This window comes from Talpa occidentalis, unplaced genomic scaffold (assembly GCF_014898055.3).
Source record: "Talpa occidentalis isolate TD23 unplaced genomic scaffold, MPIMG_talOcc4v2.1 talOcc4.9, whole genome shotgun sequence".
Taxonomy (NCBI): Eukaryota; Metazoa; Chordata; class Mammalia; order Eulipotyphla; family Talpidae; genus Talpa; species Talpa occidentalis.
In genome coordinates, this window is record NW_023605305.1 from 77,083,913 (window position 1) to 77,111,851 (window position 27,939).

The 27,939-nt window shown below is 49.6% G+C and overlaps 2 protein-coding genes across 6 annotated transcripts; one reads left to right on the forward strand and one right to left on the reverse strand.

Moving 5' to 3' along the window:
- Positions 1-1,754: 1,754 nt before the first annotated feature.
- GBA1 (glucosylceramidase beta 1) lies at positions 1,755-26,527 on the forward strand. Of its 5 annotated transcripts, none has more exons than XM_054691841.1 (13): positions 1,755-1,836; positions 17,739-17,926; positions 18,214-18,505; positions 18,882-18,969; positions 19,211-19,402; positions 19,525-19,671; positions 19,992-20,125; positions 20,340-20,512; positions 20,770-21,007; positions 21,339-21,563; positions 21,988-22,151; positions 22,552-22,668; positions 22,755-26,527. In XM_054691841.1, the coding sequence occupies exons 3-13, from the start codon at positions 18,479-18,481 to the stop codon at positions 22,864-22,866; spliced, it is 1,617 nt and encodes a 538-aa protein (XP_054547816.1). In that variant the 5' UTR covers positions 1,755-1,836; positions 17,739-17,926; positions 18,214-18,478; the 3' UTR covers positions 22,867-26,527. The 5 variants fall into 5 exon arrangements, with proteins under 5 accessions (XP_054547816.1, XP_037357163.1, XP_037357165.1 ...); XM_037501266.2 differs by having other exon boundaries at positions 18,414-18,505; XM_037501268.2 differs by having other exon boundaries at positions 18,435-18,505.
- Positions 23,353-27,867, reverse strand: MTX1 (metaxin 1). Its single transcript, XM_037501271.2, has 8 exons — positions 27,743-27,867; positions 26,738-26,807; positions 26,528-26,607; positions 24,937-25,029; positions 24,584-24,766; positions 24,388-24,464; positions 23,833-23,957; positions 23,353-23,734 (listed from the first exon to the last, which is right to left on the reverse strand). The coding sequence occupies exons 1-8, from the start codon at positions 27,821-27,823 to the stop codon at positions 23,520-23,522; spliced, it is 924 nt and encodes a 307-aa protein (XP_037357168.1). The 5' UTR covers positions 27,824-27,867; the 3' UTR covers positions 23,353-23,519.
- Positions 27,868-27,939: the final 72 nt, after the last annotated feature.

Sequence of the window (27,939 nt, forward strand, 5' to 3'; positions counted from 1 at the left end):
CAAAAGTTACCTTTCTCACCAGCCACCTATTTCAAACCACCACCCTCTCTCCCAGCATCTGATTTGATCTATTTCCACTCTTCCTAAGGATCCATTCTTCATTAAGCAAAGTGATAATAATGTCACCTCAAGGGCCTGCCCAAATCTAATGACTTACATTGTAATTAGAATCATCTCCAAACTCCTTAGGAGACTACAGTCAAGTACAACCTGGTCTACTCTTCTCCAGCCAAGCTACCTCCTACAAGGGCCTTTGCACCTCTTTTTTTTTTATATATATATAGATTTTATTTATGCATACACAAAAACTGGGGTACAGGCCAGAGGTGTAGGGGATGAGAGTATTCACCAGAGACAGAGTAGGGAGTAGAACAGGAAGATCTACTGAAATACACTGCTGAGGGGAGCAGCGGGTGAGACAGGAGACGTCTGCCGCACCATGTGGGCTACCTCCCTAGTGGGGAGTCGAACTCATGCTGCAGTGGCTGCTGATAGCTTCATAGTGCTGCGCCTTTACCCCTTGCACAAGGGAGGCCTCACCTCTTTTTTTTTTTATTTATTTTTAACATTCTTTATGGATACAAGAATCAGAGTATAGGCCAGATGTCATGTGTGTGTGTGTGTATGTGTGTGTGAGAGAGAGGTGGGGGGGGCGGAGAGTATTCACCAGAGACAGAGTGGGTAGCAGAACAGGCAGATCCACTGAAATACACTGCTGAGGGGAGCAGCAGGCAAGACAGGAGAGGTCTGCTGCACCATGTGGGTCAGCTCCCTGGGCGGGAATGGTACTGGTGCTGCAGTGGCTGGCAATAGCTTGATAGCACTGACTTTAACCCCTGTGCCACCAGGGAGGCCTGTACCTCTCCTGAGCCAAGCATGGGTAGTCTGCCCTGTGGCTGTTGCCTTTGCCTAATACAGGTCTTAGCTCCACTCTCGTCCTCTCAGTGAGCACCGACACCCCCACCCTGCATCATTATATTACACCACCAAGCAGTTTGAGCTGTTACTGCTACCTAAATTTACTTGTTTATATGTTTGTCCTTGTAGTCCCTGCTGAGAGCTGGGACTTGGCACATTGCACTGCACCTAACACTTAGTAGGTCCTCAACGAACTGACCAAGTTACTAAAGTGGCAGAGTGGGGTCTTGCAAACAGTTTTGGGGTCCTATGGTTGTGGGGACAACATGGTGCCCTCCAGGGGAGTGAGGGGCCCAGCCCAGAGATGGCGTCTGGCTGCAAGGCTTCTTGAATAATTCACCATCATAACAACCCAACCTCAGGGAGGGTTGGGGAGAGGCCAGGACGACAAGATGAGGTGGGGGGTGAAGACTGGCGTTCCCAAAAGGGCAGTTTCTGGGCACTGAATGTTCCCCATCCCGAGGCTCCCAAAGGAGGAAGCTCGAGAATATTGCTCTGCTCCGGTGGGCTGGACTCTTAACGGGAATTCGATCTCTCCCCGCTTTTTTCCACTTCCGCACTCCCCGGACTAAGCGCCTGCTGGTTAACCTCCAGGCGCATGCGTGCTCCTCTCCTCCCGCCCTCCTCCCAATTCACCGCCGCTCGTCCCCGCACGCGCCAGCGCCGCCTCTGGGCGACGACTGGTCCGCGAGAGCAGTCGGTCACCAGGAAGACCAATAAGACGGGCGGAGGAGCACTGCGTCCCGCCCCCGGCCCCGCCCCGGCCCCGCCCCGCCCCGGGGGGGGGGCGGCGGGCGCACGCAGGGGCTGCGGCCTCCCTCCGGCGAGGGCTCCGGCGGGCCCCGCCTCCCCGGCGCGCGGGCTGCAGTGGGATTTCCCCTCGCCTCCGGTTGGGGCTGCTGTTTCGCTTCGCCCACGGTAGGCGTCATGGATGTGGCACTGTTTGGATCTTAACTCTTTCCCTCCCTTGCGTTTGCGCTTCACCTATCACTGTCAGTTATTTTTTATTGAAGGCTTGATCTTATAATACTAATGAAGAGGGGATAAAATCTTCCACTCATGGGCGTCCCCGGTGGCGCAGCGGTTGAGCGCTGGGTTGCGAGGCTGCCCGCTGCCTCTGCGGCGCCGGTTCGATTCCGGCTGTTCCTGGCCACCGGAGGAGGGTCCCACATGGCGCGCAGACCTCTCCTGCTGCCCGCTGCTCCCCTCAGCAGTGTCCTTCGGTCCTTCTGCCTGCTCTTCTCCCCGCTCGGGCCTTGGTGAATTCTCTCACCCTCCCGCGCTTCTGACTGTACCCAGTGCATGTACGAACAAACAAATAAATAAATAAATAAAACATGCCTCTATTAAAAAAAAAAAAAAAACCTTTAAAAAAAAAAAAAATCTTCCACTCCTCTTCACTCGCTTTCTTGAGGGGTGGAGCGGCAGAAGGGCCGTGTATTCATGCATCCTTCAGTCATAGGACGGACGTTCACCAAGCGCGCACCCAGCGCCAGAGGCTTGGCTTTGAACTGAGGAGCCAGGACCCAATGGTCCTGACCCTGCTGGACTTACGCACCGACAGATCAGCAGGCAGAATTAACAGGCCGCCGGGCGCTGTAACACATTAAGCCATTTGTACAAATAACTACAACAGTGAGAAGAGCTACACAGGCGATGTGAGGGCTATGAGCTTGTTACAGGAGGGTTATGTGTACACGGAGGGCTTGCTTTTCGTGGAGAAAGGGACCTTTGAACTGAGGTCTGCATGGCGAATAGGCATTAACTAGGCTAAATGGAAGTGAAGAGTAATGCAAACTGGAGGAAGACCCTGTGCAGGATTCGAGACAGAAAAGATGCAGATCATGATCATTGGCCAGACTGTGGCAGCAAGGATCCACTTGTCTCTGTGGCTGTTTTAAAGATTTATTTATTTATGCAACAAGAGCTGGGGTACAGGCCAGAGGTGTGGGGGGGGGTGAGAGGATTCAGAGACAGAGTGCGGAACAGAACAAGCAGACTGACTGAAATACACTGCTGAGGGGAACAGCAGCCAAAACAGGCAAGGTCTGCTGCGCCATGTTGGTAGCTCCCTGGACAGCCCGGGATGGAAATGGTGCTGCCGAAGCTGTGGATAGCTTCACAGTGCTGTGCTTAATCCCTTGTGCCACCAGGGAGTCCCTACATTCTGATTTCTACACAGCAATCTAAGTGGTCTTTTAAAAATCTAGCCTTGTCACATCCCTGCATCAAATCCTCCAGTGAATTTCCATTCCAGAACAAAATTCAGCCTCCTCCAAGGCCTTACAGAATCTGGTTTCAACCTTCCTCTCCAGACTTCTCACCACTATCTCCCTCATTCTCTACAGCACTTCCTTTCCCTTCACTTTATTCTTATTCACAGTTGTGACAGTTGTGCAATTGTTTTTTGTGTGTTTTGTTGTTTTTTTTTTTGTCTGCCTCCCTAATAGAACATAAGCTCCACAAAGCCAAGGACTTTATCATCTTAGGCAAACCACATCAAGGACAGTCTTCTGAAGCACTGGCAAGATGGGCTTTGGGTGGTGGGGTGTGGTCAGTAGTTTAACCCATTCATTTAGTCAGCAGACACTAGGCATTGATTCTGGGCTTGCCTCTGAGTAAGGAGCTTTGAGGTTTCAGGAAAATAGAAACCATGACATTTTCTCTGCAGCTGTTTATTTATTTATGCATACAAGAACGGGGTGTAGGCCAGAGGTGGCGGGGGTGGGGGGGTGGGGGGTGGTAAGAGGATTCACCAAAGACAGAGTGGGGAGTAAAACAGACAGATCTACTGAAATACATTGTTGAGGGGAGCAGCAGGGTGAGACGGGAGAGGTCTGCTGCGCCATGTGGGTCACTTCCTTGGCCAGGGAGTGAACTTGTGCTGCAGTGGCTGGTGATAGCTTGATAGCACTGAGACTTTTTTTTTTTAATTTTAACATTTATCATTTTTTTTATAATTTTTTAGACAATATTTGCTTTCCCCCACCCCCACAGATTGAGTCTCCTTAGAATTTCCTTCCCCAAGGCACCCGTGCACCATCACCACAGTCCCCTGTGCTCCTCCCTCCTTCCCTCCCTCTCACCCCTCTTCCTCCTCCTCCCCTACAGTATGTCTCTGGTTTATAATTGTCTGTTTTGGCTTTGTTGTGTTTTGTACTGTTATTATTATTTTTTTTACACTGATGTCTTATTTGGTTCCCCTATATTCCTGTTACAAGTGAAACCATTTGATATTTTTCTTTTTCCTTCTGGCTTATTTCACTGAGCATAATTCCTTCTAGCTCCATCCACATTGCTGCGAATGGCATGAGTTTATCTTTTTTGATTGCTGAATAATATTCCATTGTGTATATATGCCACATCTTCTTGATCCAGTCATCTATTTTTGGGTTGTTTCCAGGTTTTACCTGTTGTAAATAGTGCTGCAATAAATATAGGTGTGCAGGTGTACAGATTTTGAATCACTGTTTTTGTGTCCTTTGGGTAGATCCCTAGGAGTGGAATTGCCAGATCGTATGGTAGCTCCATTTTTAGTAGATTGAGGAACCTCCAGACAGCTTTCCACAGTGGTTGTGTTATAGGGCAGGGAGAGGGGCAGCCCAAGCCCCGCAAACCTGCCTATTCTAAATGGGTTCTGCCATCCGCCGCATCAACACAAAACATATGAGACTTTAATGGGAAGGAACTTTAATTAGAAAACAATACAGGTAAGGCAAAGAATCTAGTTTCTAAATGAAGCACCCAAAGTTACCCATCCCCTCGTGGGTAAAAGTCCATCCAAATGGGACTGGCCCAGAGCAAGGCCCCAAAGCCTGCCACAAGTCTAAAGCATCTTCCAGTGGGGACCCACAGAAAAGGGCCAGAAACAACCAGACAAGCCCGGAAGGAAAAGAGCAAAATCAAAATCAAGACAAAAGCTGCCATTGTCACCTCCCCACAGGTCTCACCCACATCTGTGTCATCCAGTCCACGACCAAAAGACAAGCACAGTTTCTTTTTTTTTTTTTTCTTTTTTTTTATAGAGGCATGTTTTTATTTATTTATTTGTTTGTTCGTTTGTTTTGTTTGTACATGCACTGGGTACAGTCAGAAGCACGGGAGGGTGAGAGAATTCACCAGAGCCAGAGCGGGGAGAAGAACAGGCAGAGGGACTGAGGTACACTGCTGAGGGGAGCAGCGGGCGGCAGGAGAGGTCTGCACGCCATGTGGGACCCTCCTCCGGTGGCCGGGGAGCAGCCGGGAATCGAACCGGCGCCGCAGAGGCAGCGGGCAGCCTCGCAACCCAGCGCTCAACCGCTGCGCCACCGGGGAGGCCCCCAAGCACAGTTTCTTTACGTGTCTCTAGGCTCCATGCGCCTCCTCCAGGTCTCCTGGCTCCATCCTGCTCCTTCCTCACTCAGTCTCTTCTGCAGCTTCTCCTCTTCCTGCTCAGCTCCACCCTCCCTTGGGTGGGGCAGGGAACCTCACCCTTTCCTGGGGACCACCCTGTTACAGTTGGACCAGTTTGCACTCCCACCAGCAATGTAGGAGAGTTCCTTTTTCACCACATCCTTGCCAACATTTGTTGTTGCTTGTTTTTTTGATAAGTGCCATTCTTACTGGTGTAAGGTGGTCTCCCAGTGTGGTTTTCATTTGCATTTCCCTGATGATAAGGAATGTTGAACATTTTTTTCATATGCCTGTTGGCCATTTGCATTTCCTCTTTGGAGAAATGTCTTTTGAATTCTTCTGCCCATTTCTTGACTGGATTGTTTATTTTGTTTTTGTTGAGTCCTGTGAGTTCTTTGTATATCTTTGTGATCAGTCCCTTTTCAGTTGAATGGTGGAGTGCAAAGATTTTTTCCCAATCAGATAGCACTGAGACTTTAACCCCTGTGCCACCAGGGAGGCCCATACTTGTTCCTTTTTTTTTTTTTTTAAGATTTATTTATTTGTTTGTTTGTTTAAAGATTTTATTTATTTATTAAAAAGATTTTATTTATGTATTTATTTATTTATTTATACAAGCACTGGGTACAGTCAGAAGCATGGGAGGTGAGAGAATTCACCAGAGCCAGAGCGGGGAGCAGGACAGGCAGAAGGGCAGAAGTACACTGCTGAGGGGAGCAGCGGGCTGCAGGAGAGGTCTGCGCGCCATGCGGGACCCTCCCCTGGTGGTCAGGGAGCAGCCGGGAATCGAACCAGTGCTGCAGCGAACCAGTGCTGCAGAGGCTGCGGGCAGCTTCGCAACCCAGAGCTCAACCGCTGTGCCACCGGGGAGGCCCAAGATTTATTTATTTATACAAAACTGGGGTACAGGTCAGAGGTGCAGGATGGTGAGAGACTTCACCAGAGAGAGCGGGGAGCAGAACAGGCAGATGGACCGAAGACACTGCTGAGGGGAGCAGTGGGCGAGACGGGAGAGGTCTGCCACGCCATGTGGGTTTCTCCCTAGCCGGCCAGGAATCGAACCTGCGCTGCAGAGGCTGTGGACAGCTTCACAGCGCAGTGCTCAACCCACTGTGCCACCGGGGAGGCCCCATATTTGTTCCTTTTAAAGGGGATGCTGGACCTCCCTGGTGGCACAAGGGGTTGAGACACAGCACTATGAAGCAATCCTCAGTCACTGCAATACACATTCGATCCCTGGCCAGGGAGCTGACCCACATGGCGCAGCAGGCCTCTCCTGTCTCACCCACTGCTCCCCTCAGCAGTGTATTTCAGTCAGTCTGTCTGTTCTGCTCCCCACTCTGTCTCTGGTGAATCCTCTCACCGCCCTGCATCTCTGACCTGCACCCCAGCTCTTGTATGCATAAGTAGATAAATCTTTTTTTTTTTAAAGATTTATTTATTTACGCATACAAGAAATGGAGTACAGGCCAGAGGCATGTGGCTGGCGATAGCTTGATCTTGCTGAGACTTAACCCCTGCGCCACCAGGACAGCCCCGTCATAAAATTTATTCATTCATTCCTCTAGTATATTTTGAGTCCCCAATCTGCTGTGCATAGAATGAGAGGGTATCTGACTAGCCCATGGAGATTGACAGTGGGATTAGAGGGGGTGTCTTCCTTGGGGATTGTTTTGAGGCCTAAAGAACAGAAGAGAATATGACATGGTATTTGCCAGTCTCCAAGCTGGAGTTGCTCCCAGAGCTAAGCCTACAGCCTGGCACAGAACTGGCTGAAGTGGGATCAGAAGGCCTGTGCTGGGTCAGCCAAACTATTTTTGTTTTCCCCAGTTGTCATCCCTTGGCTAAGTCTTTTAAAAGTGCTGTGCAAAGGGGACTGAGGAACACACTCATGGCCAACTCATTTGTCCTTAGTGGCCACATCCCTATTTGAAGAAACTCCCCTAGGGTTCTGGTTCTCAGTTGCCCCCTAGAGGGCATTTTGGAAACTTGCGTCTTAAGTGGGGACTATGAATGGGAGACACTTGGAGGATACAGTGGTGGAGGACCTGAGAGGTAGTGGTTCTATAAGGTGCGGGACAGCCCTAGACATGGAAAATTGTCTTCTTCCACTTCACTTATGAATGTCTCGATCAACAACATATACAAATATAAAATTAAATATAAACCACAGGACTTTATAATAATGCAGAAAAGATTTAAGAATTTTTTTGGGGGGGTAAGTCTAATAATTTAGGGAAAGATGATTATGGAGAAGGAAGTTTATATAAAATATCTTGTCTTAAAACTATTGCATCTGTCGGGCCTCCCCGGTGACGCAGCGGTTGAGCACTGGGTTGCGAAGCTGCCCGCAGCCTCTGCAGCGCCGGTTCGATCCCCGGCTGCCAGGCAAGGGTCCCACATGATGCGACAGACCTCGCCTGCCGCCCGCTGCTCCCCTCAGCAGTGTACTTCGTCAGTCTGCCTGCTCTCCGCTCTGACGCTGGTGAATTCTCTCACCCTCCCTCGCTTCTGACTGTACCCAATGCTTGCATAAATAAATAAATAAATCTTTAAAAAAACAAAAACAAACAAACAAAAAAAAAACTGTTGCATCTGTCTACTCAGTGTATTAGAGTGTTTCCAATATGTAATATATTTAGTTGAAAAGAATTCCAATGCAGTAGTGCAGTTCCTGCAAAAGCCAATCAACCAACTGCAAATATGAAATAAAAATTTTTACTAGTTTAATTCAGTGTACAATTCAATGAATTCTAGTAGATTTACTGAATTGTGCAACAGTAATTCCCCATACCCAACCTGGCTCCAGGCAAGCTCTGTTTTATTTTCTCTCTTTATTTTATTTTATTTTTTTTTTTAAAGATTTATTTATTTATTTATACAAACACTAGGTACAGTCCAAAGTGCAGGAGGGTGAGAGAATTCACCAGAGCTAGAGCGGGGAACAGAACAGGCAGACCGATGAAGTGCACTGCTGAGGAGAGCAGCAGACGCGGCAGGAGAGGTCTGCGCACCATGTGGGACCCTCACCTGTGCCCGGAGATTGAACCAGCAGCTTTGCAGCCCAGCGCTCAACCGCTGTGCCACCAGGGGAGGCCCTTATTTTCTCTCTTTATAGATTTGCCTGTTCTAGAATTTCATACACGTTGATTCATACAGTGTGTGGTCTTTTGTGTTTGGTTCTTTCACTTGGCATGTTTTTAAGGTTTATTCATGTCATCCTATGCGTCGATATTTTGTTGTTTTTTATTGCTGTACTTGTACTTCCCACTTTTAATACTAGCAAAGCAGTTTTTTTTTTGAGTTTTTTAATTGATTTTATTCTACAAAGTTGAAAAAATTATCAAGCTTAAAAGCATATGCTTTTCCTGAGATACTTTGAATGATTTGATGTGGAATCTTTTTTTTTAAATAATAAATTTTATTTTTATATTCCCCATACAATTGCAGCCCCCCCATTCTGACCCCAATCCCTCCCCTCCTGCCCCCCACACCCCAAAAAGTGTCTCTGGTTCATAGTTTTTTGTTGATTTTGATTTTCACTTTCTTATAGTTATTCATTTTCCTGGTCCCTTATTTAAGTTTTCTAGATTCCTGCTATGAGTGAGACCATCCGGTATTTTTCTTTTTCTTTCTGGCTTATTTCGCTGAGCATGATCCCTTCCAGTGCCATCCATGTTGCTGCAAAGTGCATGTGTTTATCTTTTTTGAATGCTGAGTAATATTCCATGGTATATATGTACCACATCTTCTTGATCCAGTCATCTATTTTTGGGCATTTGGGCTGTTTCCAAAGCTTAGCTATTGTAAATAGTGCTGCTATAAACATAGGGGTGCAGGTGCTCTTTGGAATTGATGTTTCTGTGTCCTTTGGGTAAAACCTAGAAGTGGAATTGCTGGATCATATGGAAGCTCTATGTTTAGTAGGTCCAGAAATCTCCACACAGCTCTCCATAGTGGTTGGACCAGTTTGCACTCCCACCAACAGTGCAGAAGAGTTCCTTTTTCTCCACACCCTTGCCAACATTTGTTGTTGCTAGTTTTTTTAATATGTGCCATTCTCACTGGTGTAAGATGGTATCTCATGGTAGTTTTGATTTGCATTTCCCTGATTACAAGTGATGTTGAACATTTTTTCATATGCCTGTTGGCCATTTGCATTTCCTCTTCAGAGAAGTTTCTTTTTAGCTCTTCTGCCCATTTTTTGATTGGATTATTTTCTTTGTTGTTGCTGAGTCTCATCAGCTCTTTGCAGATTTTTGTGATCAGTCCTTTATCATTAGTGTTGTGTGCAAAAATGTTCTCCCAGTTGGTGGGGTTTCTCTTTGTTTTTGTTATTGTCTCTTTTGCTGTGCAGAAGCTCTTTAATTTGATGTAGTCCCAGCTGTTTATCTTTGCCTTCACTATCACTGCTTTGGGTGATGTGTCTGTAAAGATGTCTTTGATGTGCAAATCACGTAGTGTTTCGCCTATATTTCCTTCTATGTATTTTATGGTTTCAGGTCTTATGTCTAGTTCTTTAATCCATTTTGAGTTGATTTTTGTGTATGGTGTGAGGTAGTGGTCAAGCTTCATTCTTTTGCATGTAGTGACCCAGTTTTCCCAGCACCATTTATTGAACAAACTTTCTTTGCTCCAATGCATAGTCTTTGCTCCTTTGTCAAAGATTAGTTGACCATAAATCTGTGGGTTTATTTCTGGATTTTCTATTCGATTCCATTGGTCTGTATGTCTGTTCTTGTTCCAATACCATACAGTTTTGATGATTATGGCTTTGTAGTATAGTTTGAAGTCTGGGAGTGTGATGCCTCCATTCCCTTCTTTTTTTCAGGAGAGCTTTGGCTATTCGGGGTTTTTGTGATTCCATATGAATTTCATCAATAATTGTTCTATTTCTTTGAAGAATGACATTGAGATTTTGATTGGAATAACATTGAATCTGTATATTGCTTTTGGTAGGATGGCCATTTTATAGAGGCATGTTTTATTTATTTATTTATTTGTTTTGTTTATACATGCACTGGGTACAGTCAGAAGCGCGGGAGGGTGAGAGAATTCACCAGAGCCAGAGCGGGGAGCAGAGCAGGCAGACGGACCAAAGTACACTGCTGAGGGGAGCAGCGGGCGGCAGGAGAGGTCTGCGCGCCATGTGGGACCCTCCTCCGGTGGCCGGGGAGCAGCCGGGGATCAAACTGGCGCCCCAGAGGCCGCGGGCAGCTTCGCAACCCAGCGCTCAACCGCTGCGCCACCGGGGAGGCCCAGGATGGCCATTTTAATAATGTTTATTCTTCCAATCCATGAGCAGGGGATGTCTTTCCATTTCTTTGTGTCTTCTTCTATTTCTTTTAACAGTGTTTTATAGTTTTCTTTGTATAGGTCCTTTACCTCTTTTGTTAGATTTATTCCCAAATATTTGATTTTTTTTGTTTCAATAATAAAAGGGATGGTTTTTATTATTTCTTCTTCTTCAGATTTATTGTTTGTGTATAGGAAGGCTACTGACTTTCGCGTGTTGATTTTGTATCCTGCCACTTTACTGAACTGATTGATGAGTTGAATTAGTTTTTCTGTGGAGTTTTTAGGGTTCTCTATGTATATTATCATATCATCTGCAAATAGTGATAGTTTGACTTCTTCTTTTCCTATTTGGATTCCTTGGATGTCTTTCTCTTGTCTTATTGCTCTGGCTAGGACTTCCGGTATTATATTGAAAAGCAGTGGTGAGAGTGGACATCCTTGTCTTGTTCCCGATCTTAATGGAATTAGCAAAGCAGTTTTACTGGCTGAAAATACTACAATTTGTTTATTCAATTACCAATTAATGGGCATTTAGGTTGTTTCCAGTTATAATGCTGGTATAAACATTCATGTGCAAGTCTGTGGATATAGGTTTTCATTTCTGTTAAGTAGACACTTAGAAGTAGAATTGCTGGGGCCTCCCTGGTGGCAAAGGCGGTTGAGCGCCACACTGTGAAGCTATCCACAGCCTCTGCAGCGCGGGTTCGATCCCAGCTGGCCGGTGAGAATCCCACATGGCGCAGCAGACCTCTCCTGTCTTGCCGGCAGCTCCCCTCAGCAGTATATTTCGTCGGTCTGCCTGTTCTGTTCCCCACTCTGTCTCTGGTGGATCCTCTCACCTTCCCGTGCATCTGGCCTGTACCCAGTGCTTGTATAAATAAATAAATAAATCTTAAAATAAAGTGGGAAAAAAAAAAAGAAGTGGAACTGCTGGGTCATATGTTAAGTCTTTTTTTTTTTTTTAAAGATTTATTTTTATTTATTTTTGCTTAGAAGATCTGGGGTACAGTCCAAATGTGCGGGAGGGTGAGAGGATTCACCAGAGACAGATCAGGGAGCAGAACAGGCAGAAGGACCGAAGTACACTGCTGAGGGGAGCAGCAGGCAAGATAGGAGAAGTCTCCTGAGCCATGTGGGTGGCTCCCTGGCCTGCCAGGGATAGAATTCGTGCTTCAGAGGCTGGGGATTGCTTCATAGTGCGGTACTTAACCCCTTGTGCCATCAGGGGGGCCCCATATGTTAACTCTTTGTTTAACATGTTGAGGAACTTCCCAGTGGTTCTCCAAAATGACTGCATCATTTTACATTACCACCAGTAACATGAGCGAGCATTTGGGTTACCATGCATCCCTGCCAACACTTGCTATTGTTGGTCTTTTTTTTTTTTTTTTTTTTTAATTTTCTAGAGGCATGTCTTATTTATTTATTTATTATTTGTTTGTTTGTTTGGTTTATACATGCACTGGGTACAGTCAGAAGCGCGGGAGGGTGAGAGAATTCACCAGAGCCAGAGCGGGGAGCAGAGCAGGCAGAAGGACCGAAGGACACTGCTGAGGGGAGCAGCGGGCGGCAGGAGAGGTCTGCGCACCATGTGGGACCCTCCTCTGGTGGCCGGGGAGCAGCCGGGGATTGAACCGGCTGCAGAGGCTGCAGGCAGCTTCGCAACCCAGCGCTCAACCGCTGCGCCACCGGGGAGGCCCGGTCTTTTTTTTTTTTTTTTAAAGATTTATTTATTTATTTATACAAGCACTGGGTACAGTCAGAAGCGTGGGAGGGTGAGAGAATTCACCAGAGCCAGAGCGGAGAGCAGAGCAGGCAGAAGGACCGAAGTACACTGCTGAGGGGAGCAGCGGGTGGCAGGAGAGGTCTGCATGCCATGTGGGACCCTCGCCCGGTGGCCGGGGATCGAACAGGCACTGCAGAGGCTGCGGGCAGCTTCGCAACCCAGTGCTTAACCGCTGCGCCACCAGGCAGGCCCGGCCCTGTTGTTTTTTTTTTAAGGATTTATTTATTTATGCATACAAGAGCTGGGGTACAGGCCAGAGATACGGAGAGGTAAAAGGATTCACCAGAGACAGAGTGGGGAACAGAACAGGCAGAAGGACTGTATACACTGCTGAGGGGAGCAGCAGGCAAGACAGGAAAAGTCTGCCTCGCCATGTGGGTTGCTTCCTGGCTGGCCGGGGATCAAACTCGTGCTGCTGAGGCTGTGATTTGCTTCATAGTGCAGTGCTTAACCCCTTGCGCCACCAGGGAGGCCCTGTCCATTGTTTTTTAAAGATTTTTTTTTTTTATTCATGCATACAAGAGCTGGGATGCAGACCAGAGGTGCGGGGGTGAATGGATTCACCAGAGACAGGGTGGGGAGCAGAACAGGCAATTCACTGAAATACACTGCTAAGGAGAGCAGCTGATGAGACAGATGAGGTTTGCTGTGCCATGTGGTTCAGCTCCTTGGGTGGGGATTAAACTCATGGTGCAGTGGCTGCGGATAGCTTGATAGTGCTGAGACTTTAACCCCTGTGCACAGGGAGACCCAACATTTTTTGTTTTGATAAAATTAAGTTTCTCTTTGTTTTCTTCTGTCACTTGTGTTTTGGAGTCATATGTAAGATACTGTTGCATAATGTTGAGATTCTGTTATAAGATGAACTTTTTGGAGACTTAGGAGAGGGTAACAGTATTTATATCTAGGAGCAACATGACATATTGGGGGCCAGCAGACAGTGTGGTAGGTTGTCTACTAGCTGGCCCCAAGTGGCCAGTGTTGACACCTCTGTGTATTCCTTCACCAACTGTATCACCATAGGATATTGTAGATATGACAATATGTGACTTCTGAGGCTAGGACACTGGCTCTGCCTTGATCTCTCGTATCTGGAGGAATCTCACTCTGGAGGAATCCAGCTGCCATGTTGTGAGATTACTCAAGCAGCACTATAGATAAGGTGGCGTGGTGAGGAACTAAAAGGCCTCCTGCCAACAGTCAGATTCTGTTCACTATCTGTATTAGTTAGTGTCTTGTCTTGGAAGCAGAGGCTCAGCCCAGTCAAGCTGATGACTGCTACAGTCTAGGCTACAATCTCATGGAAACCTCAAATCTGACCCATCCAGTCAAGCCACTTCTGAATTCCCGAACCACAGAAGCTATATGAGATGATAAATGTTTATTGCAGCCTAAAAAAATATATAAAGAATAAGAGACCATCATCCAACCCATGTTCACAAAGATTCAATTCTATGCCTTCTTCCAGGATTTCTATAGTTTTAGCTCTGACAGTTAAGATCATAACCCACTTTGCTTTAGTTTTGGTCATAGACTAAGGTAAATGTATCTTTTGGCATGTGGTCATCCAGTTGTCTCAGCACCATTTGTTAAAGACTGTCCTTTTCCATATTGAATTGCCAAGACTTAGAATCAAATATTAAATTTGTGGAGACATGTGGAATGCACTGAATCTTACTCATAGATTACGTTTAAACATTTCAATTTATCATTTATTTTGTTTCACAGCACGATAATTACGTATTCTAAAAATGACATATGCTGTAAATCACTTATTGAAATTATTTATTAATTCATGGGCTAATTTTACATCTACCAGACCTTAATTTATTCCATTTAAATTAGTGCAAGGTCTGGGCCTCCATGGGGGCGCAGGGGTTAGTCTCAGCACTATCAAGCTATCCACAGCCACTGCAGCATGAATTCTATCCCTGGCCAGCAGCCCATATGGCACAGCAGACCTCTCCTGTCTCGCCCACTGCTCCCCTCAGCAGCATATTTCAGTAGATCCATCTGTTCTGCTTCCCACTCTGTCTCTGGTGAATCCTCTCACCCCACCCCCACATCTGGCCTACACCCCAGCTCTTGTATGTATAAATAAATATAATCTTTAAAAATAAATGAAAATAGGGCCTCTTTGGTGGCGCAGCGGTTGAGCGCTGGGTTGCGAAGCTGCCTGCAGCCTCTGCAGTGCTGGTTCGATTCCCGGCTGCTCCCCGACCACTGAGGGAGGGTCCCACATGGTGCGCAGACCTCTCCTGCTGTGCCCACTGCTCCCCTCAGCAGTGTACTTCGGTCCTTCTGCCTGCTCTGCTCCCCGCTCTGGCTCTGGTGAATTCTCTCACCCTCCCGCGCTTCTGACTGTACCCAGTGCTTGTATAAATAAATAAATAAATCTTTAAAAAAAAAATAAATGAAAATAAAAAATAGTTTCATTATTTTTCCTTTCCATTCCAATTAAGGCCACTATATTGGGCCTCCCTGGTGGCACAAGGGCTTAAGTGTCAACATTATGAAGCTATTGGCAGCTACTGCATCACAAGCTCCATCCCCAGCCAGCTAGCAACCCACATGGTGCAGCAGACCTCTCCTGTCTCGCCCGGTGTTCCCCTCAGCAGTGTATTTCAGTAGATCCTCTGCCTGTTCTGCTCCATCTCTGGTGAATCCTCTCACCCCTCCCCCACCACTGCTCTGGCCTATGCCCCAGATCCTATATGTATAAATAAATAAAATAAATCTTTAAAAAAAAAGGCCACTATATTTATGGTGTCATATGATGTGTGTAAGTTTATCTGTATATTCATTTCAGAATAGTAAAGGATATGTTAGAACACACTTGCTCTGAAAAGGAGGTGCTGCTGAGGCTGTTGGGTTGAGGAGGTCTCCCAGGATGATAGAGTGAATTTCAGAGATACACATCTCCAAATGAAAACCATACCATTTTGCCTATCCTGGGAGTTCTGGATTTTGTTTCATTGTTGACACAGTGTCCCCTGACCAATGCCTTTGGAGAACACAACACAGAAATGTTCCCATGTAGCCTTCACTTCAGAAGTCAACTTGGGCTTCATTTTTTTTTAAAAAGATTTATTTATTTATGCATACAAGAATTAGGGTACAGGCCAGAGGTGTGTGGGTGAGAGGATTCAGCAGAGACAGAGTGGGGAACAGAACAGGCAGATCTACTAAAATACACTGCTGAGGGGAGCAGTGGGCAAGTCAGGAGAGGTCTGCTACACCATGTGGGTCAGCTCCCTGGCCGGGAATTGAACTCGTGCTGCAGTGGCTGCGGATATCTTCATAGTGCTGCATCTTAACCCCTTGTGCCACCAGGGAGGCCCTGGGCTTCATCTTGAGCAGGTAAAGCACTCTATAAAAACAAGGGACAATCTTAAAACAATACAAAACAAACAACGCAGACCAATACAGCAGCTTTGGAAAATAACCAGCACCAAGCATAGCATTTGGCACACGGATGCGCTCAATAAATCCGTGACGTGTGTCGCAGGATCCTTGGTAGGAATCCAGGCTCTGCTGCTGAGTAGTCATGGAACAATTAATGCCATTTTAGAATCTTAGGTTCCTCATGTCTAAAATGGAGGAAGGGGGCCTCCCTGGTGGCGCAAGGGGTTAAGACGCAACCTATGAAGCTATCTGCAACCTCTGCAGCACGAGTTCGATCCCCAGCCGGCCAGGAAGCTACCCACATGGCACAGCAGACCTCTCCTCACTTGCCCGCTGCTCCTCTCAGCAGTGTACTTTGGTCAGTCTGCCTGTTCTGTTCCCCACTCTATCTCTGGTGAATCCTCTCACACCCACCCCCCACATCTCTGGCCTGTACTCCAGCTCTTATATGCATAAATAAACAAATCTTAAAAAATAAAATAAAATGGAGGAAGGGCCTCCCTGATGGCATGAAGGGTTAAATCTCAGCACTGTCAAGCTATAGGCAGCCACTGCAGCACAAGTTCGATCCCTGGCCAGAGTGCTAACCCACATGGCGCAGCAGACCTCTCCTGTCTCACCCCTGCTCCCCTCAGCAGTGTATTTCAGTCAATCTCCTGTTCTGCTCCTCACTCTGTCTCTGGTGAATCCTCTCAGACTCCACCCCCCCACCCCCGCCACAACTCTGGCCTACACCCCGGCTCTTGTATGCATAACTAAATAAAATAAATCTTTAAAATAGGGGAAATAATAGTGTCTGCTGGTAAGAACAAAATGAAGCAACACACACACACACACACACACACACGGTCTCACAGAGCAAGTTCTCAGCAAATACCAGCCCTTCTTATAGTAGAGCCTCCAGGGCAAATCACATGCTGGGGGAAATTTGAAGGAGGAAATGTGTCCTTTCTGGAAAAATTTTACAAACTGAAGCATGAAAACAATAAGATAGTCTGTGCCTGTGGAGGGAACTAGGAAAGTGAGGGGGGCTCTGAACCCAGGACAGCAGACAGGGGCAAAGAGAGTATGTGCTTAATAAATATTTGTGGAATGAATAAACTGGAGGGAAGTAAGGTGGTAGATATCACCTGCCCTCCTCCCCAAGAACAAGCCCTGCACATTTCCTGGAAAAACAGGAAGTCCGGATGTGGCAGATAATGATGGTTCGATTCAATTCAACAATTTGTCACCTACTCATTCTGTGCCAGGCCATCTATGTAGAATGAGTAAGCCTTTCCTTTAAGGAACTCCAAGTTCCCTCCATAAACACAGACTTAACTTGTTGCGATAGTTGATGCCAAGCAAGTGTCCTAGACATATACATCACGATACTTGGACCTCACAACAATTCTAGGAGGTGGGAGTTATCATTCCCCTTTTATAGATGAGAAACAGAGGCCTGGAGTGATTAAGTAATTTATGGAAGGTCACACTGCCGGTAAATGGTGGAGCCAGGATGATCAAACCCAATTCTCTCACTGAGATTACACTGAAGTGGTTGCATGAAGAAATAACCAGTTTTGCCTGGAGAATGTCAGGAGAGACTTCACTGAGACGATGAAAGAACCAAAAAGACACAAACAACAAGCAAGTGGTTCCCTAGTGCCTTCTATACTGTGCTTATCTCACTCATTCCAGTAAGGACCCTGTGAGCTTGTGGTGTTGCCTCATGAGGAAATAGGCTCCAAGAACTGGAGTTGGTCAGGTCCTAATTGTGTGTGTCACTCCCACTAAATCATATGTGACGAGCGAGGTGCGTGAGGCAACATCATGGACAAACCGCCCTCTCAGGTCCACTGAGGATATAGCTCAGTACAACACTTTCCAGTTTCTGAACTGCTCTACACAATCTCCCTGTCCTGTGAGAAAGGAAGAACATTAACTTTGTTCTCCACAGATAAATCTGCATCTGATGATGAAACAAGGCCTCGAGAGCCATCATGTTAACGACTCCCTCGCTTCAGAGAGATGACATCTGTCGCTCTGCCCAAGGCCCATCCTCCTAGCTGGTTCATAACCACCCTCCTCTCGTGGATGATGCCTTCTGCACACCTTGCCACCACGAAGGGGCCTTCCATGCACACTGTAACTGTTTTCATCTTTATCTATAAATATCTGCTTGAGTGTTTGATTCTCCAGCCTCATGAGCCTCTATAAGGCAAATGTGTTAATCATTCCATGGCCTCAGGGTTTTGCACAGTGAACCCCTTTTATTAGTATCATTTTATTAGCGTTACTTTAAATGTTTTCCTTAAGAAAGCATATGCCTGCTGTGTTTCCTGTTCCCTGGGTTTCAGGAGCCTCTACTGAATCCTCCACTCAGATTTTAATCTAGATTCTTCCTAAAGTTGTCATCCACACATACCTTTCAGAATTTCACAGGGCCTATAATCACCAACAGCCTGGAGGAAGCTAGTCGCCCTTTACAAGTATGGTCGCAGTTGCCTCACTTCCTGTGTCATGTGACTCTCATAGTTATCACATGATCCACTCCATTACACCGGAATTAACCCGCAGGGCTAACCCAGTGTCTATAGCTACCGCAGGCACCTGCATCCCTGTTTTTATTTAGTGGATCCTCTATCCCTCCAAGGCTCTGGGAACCCTGCAGTCTTCTCATCTGGTGACACTGAGAAGATGGAGCTTTCAAATCCTCCCAAAGAGGTGAGTGGACCATGACTCCCAACTGGTCTTGCCATGTTGCTTCTGGAATCCTGGCCAGCCAGGCTCCGGCATTCAATGAATGACAGACCTAGCCATCATGGCTCTTTGATGGAGGAACAGACGGAGGGAGGGAGGGATGGATCCAGGGAGAAATGGGTAGGAAGAGGGATAGAGAAGATTTCCTGGCTGGGTGGTCAGAGCTGCCTCTAGCAGAGAGCTTGGAGGGAGGGCTGCACCCAGCTCTGTGGACTTGTCCCATCCTGAGAAAGGTGGGAGACTAGGCCTCAGGCACCCACAGGCAGCTGAGCTCTGCCAGGAGTGTGGCTGAGGGGTGGGGAGGGGCTTGCCTTCCAAACACTCCTCATTCTGTTCTCAGGAGTGTCACAAGCCCCTGCGCAGGGGAGGCATCATGGCCACCAGCCTCATAGGGTTGCTTCTGCTCCAGGCAGTGTCGGGGATATCTGGTGAGTATGTGGAGGAGGAGGAGGCTCCCTTCTGCCTTATGGCCCTTTGGAGACTTTCTGGCATACTGGTGGGGGGCTTCAGTTGGTGCTCAATAAACCCTTTGGAGAGACTGATGCCAGAGACTGATGGGGGTATAGCAAGTGGAGTTTTGAAACCGGGTTTAGTCTCTTCCTTCCGTGTGTCTTTTCACCCTGGCCTCATCCTTCAGCCCTTGCCTCTGCTGTGCTCCCTCCCTCTCAGGCGCCCGCCCCTGCAGCCCTAAGAGCTTTGGCTACAGTTCTGTGGTCTGTGTCTGCAATGCCACATACTGTGACTCCCTGGACCCCCTGACCCTGCCTGCCCTTGGCACCTTCAGCCGCTATGAGAGTACACGCAGTGGGCGCCGGATGGAACTGAGCGTGGGGAGCTTCCAGGCCAATCGCGCAGGCACAGGTAACCACTCCGCCCCTCACCCCTGAACCGGGCTGGGATCCTTCTGGAGTTAATCATGCCAGTGACTACCACAGTCTTTCCCCTGTGCACTGACATCCTTTATTCCCTGTGGGTGTCCTCAGGGCTGCTACTGACCCTGCAGCCAGATCAGAAATTCCAGAAAGTGAAGGGATTTGGAGGGGCCATGACAGATGCTGCTGCTCTCAACATCCTTGGCCTGTCACCCCCTGCCCGGGATTTGCTACTCAGGTCATACTTCTCTGAAGAAGGTAAGGAGGAGGGGGGCATGACATAGTGCAACTCACACTTTTCCTTAACCTTTCATTTGCCTTGGTCTTTCACCCACCCTGACGTTTGGGTCCTGTCCAGTGAGGTAAGATTGCCCTACCCATCATCTGCTAGGTGCTTAGGGACTCTCAGGCTCAGAAGGGCCTGTGCTTCACCCAGCTGCCTGGCTCCACAGGCCCCAACCCCAGAGCCCAGTTCCCTTTGGTCCTGATTCAGACATGTTTTGAAGGGCTAGCAGTAGGCCAGGCCCCACATGCTCCTCTTGATTCTGACCCCATACACTGGTCACCTTTTTCTGCAGGAATTGAATACAATATCATGCGGGTGCCCATGGCCAGCTGTGATTTCTCCATCCGCACCTACACCTATGCTGACACCCCTGACGACTTCCAGTTGCAATACTTCAGCCTCCCAGATGAAGATGTTAAGCTCAAGGTGGGCACTCTGGCTGCCTCCAGCCCTGGTGGCATTGACCCCTTGGGGCTGAGATGCCTTGGGCTACAGCAGTCTGCAGAGACATAGAACCTGCCCCTCTGCTGTGTCCTGGGGGTGGGAGGGCGGGGGCTGATGGCCAGGCCTGACACACTGGTTGGGCCAGTCTGTCTATGTTCCAACTCTGGGTGTCTCTCCTCACTACCTTTGTCTCTAGATACCCCTGATTCACCAAGCCCTGCAGCTGGCCCGACGCCCCATCTCACTCTTTGCCAGTCCCTGGACATCACCCACTTGGCTCAAGACCAATGGAGCAGTGAATGGGAAGGGGACACTCAAGGGTCAGCCGGGGGATCGCTACCACCAGACCTGGGCCAGATACTTTGTCAAGTAAGGGAACAGCAAGGCTGTGGGATGTGGACCAGCCTCCCTGCTTGGATACCCCAGTCTGTCCCAACCTTCGATCTCTCTCCAGATCTGCTCTTGCCAGCTCACTTCATTCCCTTCTGAGTCTTTCAGACTAGAGCCTCCTGTTTCTCAAGTGCTGGCTGGGTGGTCAGAGCTGCCTCTAGCAGAGAGCTTGGGGGGAGGGCTGCACCCAGCTCCAGGGCCTTGGTCATAGTCACTCACACCCTTTCCCCTGCCAGGTTCCTGGATGCCTATGCTGAGCACAAGTTAAAGTTCTGGGCAGTGACAGCCGAGAATGAGCCATCTGCAGGGCTATTCAGCGGGTACCCCTTCCAGTGTCTGGGCTTCACCCCTGAACACCAGCGAGACTTCATCGCCCGTGACTTGGGTCCCACCCTCGCCAATAGTACACACCGCGATGTCCTTCTGCTCATGCTGGATGACCAGCGCTTACTGCTGCCCCACTGGGCCCAGGTGGTAAGGCCCAGAACCTCCATGAATACCTTAGTGACCCAAAAATCCAGTATCCAAATAACTGGCTCCCAAATTGAGTAACATCCCTACCCCACCTCTCAATTCCTGGAGGCCAGGTGCTAAGGTAGCCCCTCTGAGGTATTGAGGGTGCTGTGACCTCTTCTGGAACTCCAGGACCTCGCGGATCCCCATGTATCACTTTAACTTCCTCCCTCTAGCTGTATTCATCCCACCACCCACTTCTTAGGTGCCCTAGTGCCTCTTCCAGAAGCTTCTGCGCAGGGCTGGTTCAGTGGCTTCCATTCCCCAGTGGTCCTTTCCTTTCCCGGTGTAGGTGCTGGCAGACCCAGAGGCAGCTAAGTACGTTCATGGCATCGCTGTACATTGGTACCTGGACTTTCTGGCTCCAGCAAAAGCCACCCTGGGGGAGACACACCGCCTGTTTCCCAACACCATGCTCTTTGCCTCAGAGGCCTGTGTGGGTTCCAAGTTCTGGGAGCAGAGTGTGCGGCTAGGCTCCTGGGACCGAGGGATGCAGTACAGCCACAGCATCATTACGGTGAGCCGCCCCTCTCTCCTGCCACAAAACACCACCTCACACCCCTTCCGGTCTGGCAGACTAACGAAAGGCCTTCCTCTATAACTTTTGCCCAGCTTACTTGCTCTTTGGGCCAAATTTCAGGATATCATGATTCCCTATCTTGCTCCCCTTCCTAAATCCGCATATCCCATCACCCTTTTTCCAAATGCTTGGGTCTCAGGCAGTTACACCTGCCTCCATTTCTCATTTTATATCACATTTTACATCACATTTCTTGTGATGCCTCTGATCTTCATACACTCCCTCTCCTTTCCTTCAATACTAGGGGTACAGATTACCCCTCACAGGGCTGAGCCATCATAGTTCCTGTGTCCCTCATGCGTCCCTTGTGTTCTCTGGGGACTCCAGTGTGGGGCACATCTCTACCCTGTTCTTATTCTAGAATCTTCTCTACCACGTGGTCGGCTGGACTGACTGGAACCTCGCCCTGAACCCCGAAGGCGGGCCCAATTGGGTTCGCAACTTTGTCGACAGCCCCATCATTGTGGACATCGCCAAGGACACGTTCTACAAACAGCCCATGTTCTATCACCTTGGCCACTTCAGGTAGGTGGAGAGCAGGCGTCCCCCACCCTGCACCAGGCCTAGCGTCTCCTGCACTGAGCTTCTATCACCCACAGGAAGAAGCAGGAAGATGTTTAGGGTGGGAATCTGCTGAGGCACGCCCATCCGGCTTGCAGCACCATCCAGGCAGGAAGTGACTGGATGGTATCAGAGACACGGATGCCCGATGTGGCTAAAGAGGGCCTGACGCCCGATGCGGGGGCTGGGTGGACGAGGAGCGGGGCCAGGGCACGCCAGCAGCACGCTCAAGGCCAGAAGACTTAGGCAGAACTTTGGCCAGAACTTTGGCGAGGGTTCAGGGAGAGGATGACTTCTCAGGTGAAGGACTGACAGGAACTGTACTCAGGACTGGGGTCCCTGACGATGCGGGTTCCCCTTACAGCAAGTTCATTCCTGAGGGCTCCCAGAGAGTGGGGCTGGCTGCCAGTGAGAAGAATGACTTGGAGACAGTGGCACTGATGCATCCCGATGGCTCTGCAGTCGTGGTCGTGTTGAACCGGTGAGCAGTGGCAGACTTGGGACCTGGGCTGCAGGCGGGAGGGGGGCTTGGCAGAGTCACACTCAGCTACCCCCTCCTCCCCCTAGCTCCTCTAAGGATGTGCCTCTCACCATCGAGGATCCTGCCCTGGGCTTCCTGGAGACCATCTCACCTGGCTACTCCATTCACACCTACCTGTGGCGACGCCAGTGCCAGTGATGGAGCAGATACTAAGCAGGCCCCCGGGCTCTGCGTGGGCATTAAAGGCACAGAGTCAGCTCACATGCTGTCTGTGGCTAAAGGGGGCACAGCAGGGCCGGGGAGGGCTAAAGTGACGTAAGCCCCGGGCAGTGGTTAGGGTGACTCACTCTCCCCCCCTAGCTGGTGCCAGGGGCTGAGGCCTCTAGAGAAAAGATCTGGAAGCCCCAATGGCCCCCCACCCGCATGCTTGTGTGAGTGTGTGCTATGTGCCTGTGGAAACTGGGCGCAGGCCCAGAGTGAGCTCACTGTCTGTACAAACACAAGATGGGGAGGGGTGAGGAAAGAGACTAGAAAAGCTGGACCCAAAATGGGACTCTTTGTCTTTCCTGGAGATGCAGAATTGGACTAGGCAGGAGCAATGTCAGCATCAGGGCACAGGCAGCTGAAGACGCTTAGCACCATGGGTAGGCTTAGGTACCCAGATGGCCTCCGTGGCACAAGCTAGGAGAAAGATGGTGGCCCTTTAAAAGAGTGGCGGTCTGATCCCAGTCGGAGTGAGCAGGTTTATTTTAGGAATGGCAACCCATTTCTGGGTGTACCAACAATGGGGAGACAGGGACCGCTGGAATGCATGACAGTAGAAAAATCAGTCCTGGGGGCATGAGGACAAATCATTCCTCTTCATCCTCCTCAGCCATGCCCAGGGAGCGTGTGCCTGGGGCCCGGGCTGGTGTTGCCCGCTGGATAGAGACAATGCCGCTGAGCAAGGCATAGCCCACCATGGCTACCAGCCCTGCTAGCACAGAGAGGATCTGGTTCCGGCGCCGGTATGGCTCCTCTTCAGCCTCTGGGCCTGCTGGTGTCTGGCGTGGAGGTGGCACCTCAGCTGAGGGACAAGCAAGGAAGGTGGGCCAGGGGCTAGTTCCTTGATCCCTGTCCACTCTCCCCAGGGCTGGTGCCCACCACCGCCCATCTGCCTCTTACCTCCATCCCAGGGGAAGTAGAGGCTGAGGATGTGGGTGCAGTAGGCACAGAGGTTGTGCAGCCCCCGCAGGTGGGCCTGCAGTTTCCCACTGGGCAGCTTGGCTTGCAGCAGCAGGGCCAAGTAGCTAAAGACAAAGGCGTCCAGGGAGGCAGGGCTGGAGCGAGAGAGAAGGGTGGGATGGAGGGCAGCTGGGGCAGGAGGGTAAAGATGGAATGGGAGGAAGAGTCGGTCCTAGGAGGTGGGCTCTGGGCAGCAGGGGAGGCGAGGACACGCAGTTTTGGTGGCGCCAGCCTGGCTCTGAATGGGACTCTATCCCAGGTCTGCATAAAGGGCACATTGAGTGCCCTGCAGCCTACAAGGCCCCTCCTGTGCCTGGCAGCCCTCCCACCCTCCTGTAAAGGCTCCAGCCCCACACATAGCCCCACTGTCACCCGACCCAGTGTCTGTCCCAGGACCCTCTTGTTCAGAGCCTGAGCCCACCACAGCCCCTGCAGCTGTATCTCAACCTGTATCTCCTTTCAAGCCACCTGTTATACCCCTGGATTCAGACTCACGCATCTCCAAAGAAGAATTTCTGAGAGCCCAGACGCTGAGAGAGAAGGGTCAGGCACTCACGAGCCTCTTGGTATAGCTAGAGGGAGGACACAGGTAGGCTCGAGGCTGTGAGAACAGTGCCTCCCCTTCTAGGCATTCCATTCCCGCTTTACCCTTGGGGCTCCCCTCATGCGAAAGCCCCTGCCCCAGAGGTACCTCCTTCTCTAGCTCTTCCTCATTCTCAGGCCTTTGCTCCCCGCACAGCAGCTGCAGTCGCTCCATGTACTGCCGCTGCATGCGGCCAGGCAGGAAGAAGTTGAGAGGAAAGGGCATAGCCTCTGCATACCACTTCCGGGTCACTTCCACATAGTTCTTAGCGTCTATCCAGAAAGTATGTATCTGGATATGGGGGTGGGGTTAGAGGGAAGAAGCAGGCCTGAACCAGCATACCTGCCTGACACAGGGTGGGCTTCTCATCCCCATGCTGCTCTGAGTTAGCATATGGTAGGGGGTCTGCCTGGTCCCCTCCCACACTGGCCACAAAGGCTGGGTGGTCTGGACATACTCACCAGCACCGGGAGCAGCTTCTCCTCTAACAGAGACATGAAGGCCAAGGTGTCTGCCCCTTGCCGGGCTGACAGATCATAATCGGCATTATACTTCTGTGGAGGAAATGTCCATGAGGTGGATGCTTGGGTGCTTCCCTAGGGAGGGAGGCCTCTTGTCTGGTGCCACCCTCACTGGCCTGAGAGCAGTATAGGAGCACAAGGAGCTTTTCCTGCTGAGGCCCCTCACCGGGGCCCAGCCAGTAGCCTGTTGCTGTTGGCGGAAAGCCTGGGCCTTGGAGCCTGCTGGTCGTGAAGGTCCCACATCCATGGTGGGGGAGGAAGGAAGGCCCAGCCGCAAACTAGGAGCAGCTCCCAGAGTTTCCACAGAAAGCTGGCAACATGCCTGCTGACGGCAACTTTCTAGCATAACTTCCCTGATCCAGGCACCACAAAGCTAGCAGAGTGGAACACAGACTCAGGTGGGGCATCAACCATACCTCAGGGATACCATCCTCAAGCTCCTGGCTTGAGGAGGATACCATCCTCAAGCTCCAGCTCCAGGCCCCTGGCTTGTTCTCTCACTATGCAGCTCTTGGCTCTTCTATTTCATTCCGTAGCCCAGGTGCCACCACCACACATACATTCCAACCAGCCTACCACACCTTTATAGGCTCCAGTGCCTGCTCCTCTGAACTCCTTTCCACATCCTGAGTGAGCTTTGACCCCAAATAACCTCTCAGCATGATCCTTAAGTCTCTCTAAGACTCAGTTTCTCTTCTGCAGAATGGGGGCAGTGATCTCTTTTCTCTTAGCATGGCAGTGTTAGGAGAAAACCCTTTGAAAACTGGAAAAGCTGTGTTCACAAATAAGGAAACTGGGCCCTGGCCCAGTCCTGTCAGGAACAATGGCTTTTACCAGGATCCCTCTCTGTGCCTCTCAAGCTGCTATTAGTTCCCACCTTCTTCATCTTCGGGGAAGTAGAAATGAAGAGGATCCCACTTCTGATAATGTGTTCCATTTTGGAACCAGACCATGAAAGATAGAAGAACCCTCAGGAAGCATCCTCGCTAAGCCCCTTGGTTATAACAAATATGGAGTTGACAGCTCTGAGAGGTTAAACAACTTACCTACACAGCCACATGGTCAAGGACAGAGTGAAGAACAGTCTAGGCCTCATTCTGCTTGTAAAACTTTCCCTACCCTGGCTGAAGGCCTCCATCCTGAGCCCCATAACCAGCCAGACTTGACCCCTTAAAAAAAGGAACATGGCCCCTAGAAGTCCCTCTCCTGAGAAGTCTGTTTAAGGGCCTAATCTGAGGCAACTGCTCTCTTATTTCCCTTTCCCTTCCATGTGTCATCTGCCTATTCAGCTCTCCCTGCCCACTCAGCAGGGAGAAGGCACCATGCCTCCCATGGCACCCCAGCTTAACCCTTAGCTTGCTGTTTACCACCTCACAAGCAACAATGTGCGTGTCTCTTCCACCTGATTTTGTGGCCCTTGAAGCTCTGGGTCCCCTGCACCTAACTTGGCATATATTTGGTGCTCAATAAATGTGTGTTGTATTGAACTGACTGACCTTTTCACTGACTTCCCCCACCCCAAGCTACTTACCTCTTTTCGAAGTTGGGTGATGATCTTGTGTGGTAGTGAGATGACTTCTCCATGTCTGGTTCGAAGAGCAGGCAGAGTTCCTGACAGAGAAAGAAGCATGCCCACCAGGTCCTCAGTTACAGAGCTGTACATATTTGTACCATATTCCCATCTGTCTCCTGCTCCTCCCCTAGTACACTCCCTTCCTCATGCCCCGTGAACACTGGGTACCTGAAGGGCTCCGCCAGGGGTTGGCAATCTTGTGTACCTTGAGTGGGGCACCAGTAAATCTGGCATAGGTCTGCAGAGAAAGAAGCAAAAGACAGAGAGGCTGAGGACCTAGCCAGACATTTGTTGAAAACCTTTGTGCTATGCTTTATGCTTAGTACTTGCCTCACACACAAAAAGGTGTACATTACTGTTCCCATTATACAACGGGCAACTCAGGGCCCAGAGAGGTCACGGACCTCTCCGTGACTTCAAGTCCACCAGGAAAATCCTTCCCTCTTTCTCTTGTTTTTCCTAACCAGTGCATCCCTTTTCTTGGAAGCATTGACCATGGCCTTCTTTCTTTCTGTGGATTGTTCCTGCATATACCTTAGCATCTCAACATTTCATTACATTTATTTGCCTACATGCCTGCCTTTCTGTAAACAAGTCTGGGGGAGGGACCAAGTCATTCATCTTTGCATGCCGATCTTTGGTATTTGGAAGAGGCCTAACATATGTTTATTAAATGAAGAAGTGAGTGAGAGCTAGTCTGGCTGACTCTGAAGCTCTTTCTACGGAGCCAGGCTATAAGCCTTTTGGTTCAATAAACAAAAAGCTCAATAAATACTGTTTAGTGAAGAGGAGGAAAGGGAGGCTAAAGAAAAGACAGGAACACCAAGCCACAGAACCTTGAGATTGTCCAGCCTTAGTAAACCCCGGGTGAAGAAATAGCGCCTAGAGATGAGAAGGGATCACCCCAAGGTCACAAAGCCAGTAAAAGGATAAACGAGGACTAAAACCCGTCTCCTGAGGCCCCCATCACATCTCTTTCTACTCCTGCGCAAAGCCTAGGCTGCCATGGCATGGGACACTGCGCCCATGCCGGTCAGTCACACTCCTTGATTGCCTCGGTTTCCCTCACTGCATCCGTGCTGAAGCGGCCTGGCAAAATATGGATAATCGGCTAATTCGGCCCCCTCCCCAATCCTCCAGGGCGCGGCAGAGGGCGCCGGCGCCACCCCTCACCAGCACCGCCAGGCTGTCCAGATCGACTGACGGGAGCCCCCAGCCCCCTGACCAGCAGAATAGTTCCATGGGCGCCGCCATCTTGCCCGCCCTCTGTCCCGGAAGCACCTCCCTCCGCGCTTCTGTCCTCCCCCGCGAGGGCCGGCCCCCTCCGGAGACGCGGGGCTGGGGGCTGGGGGAGGCCGTTCGGGAGGCGC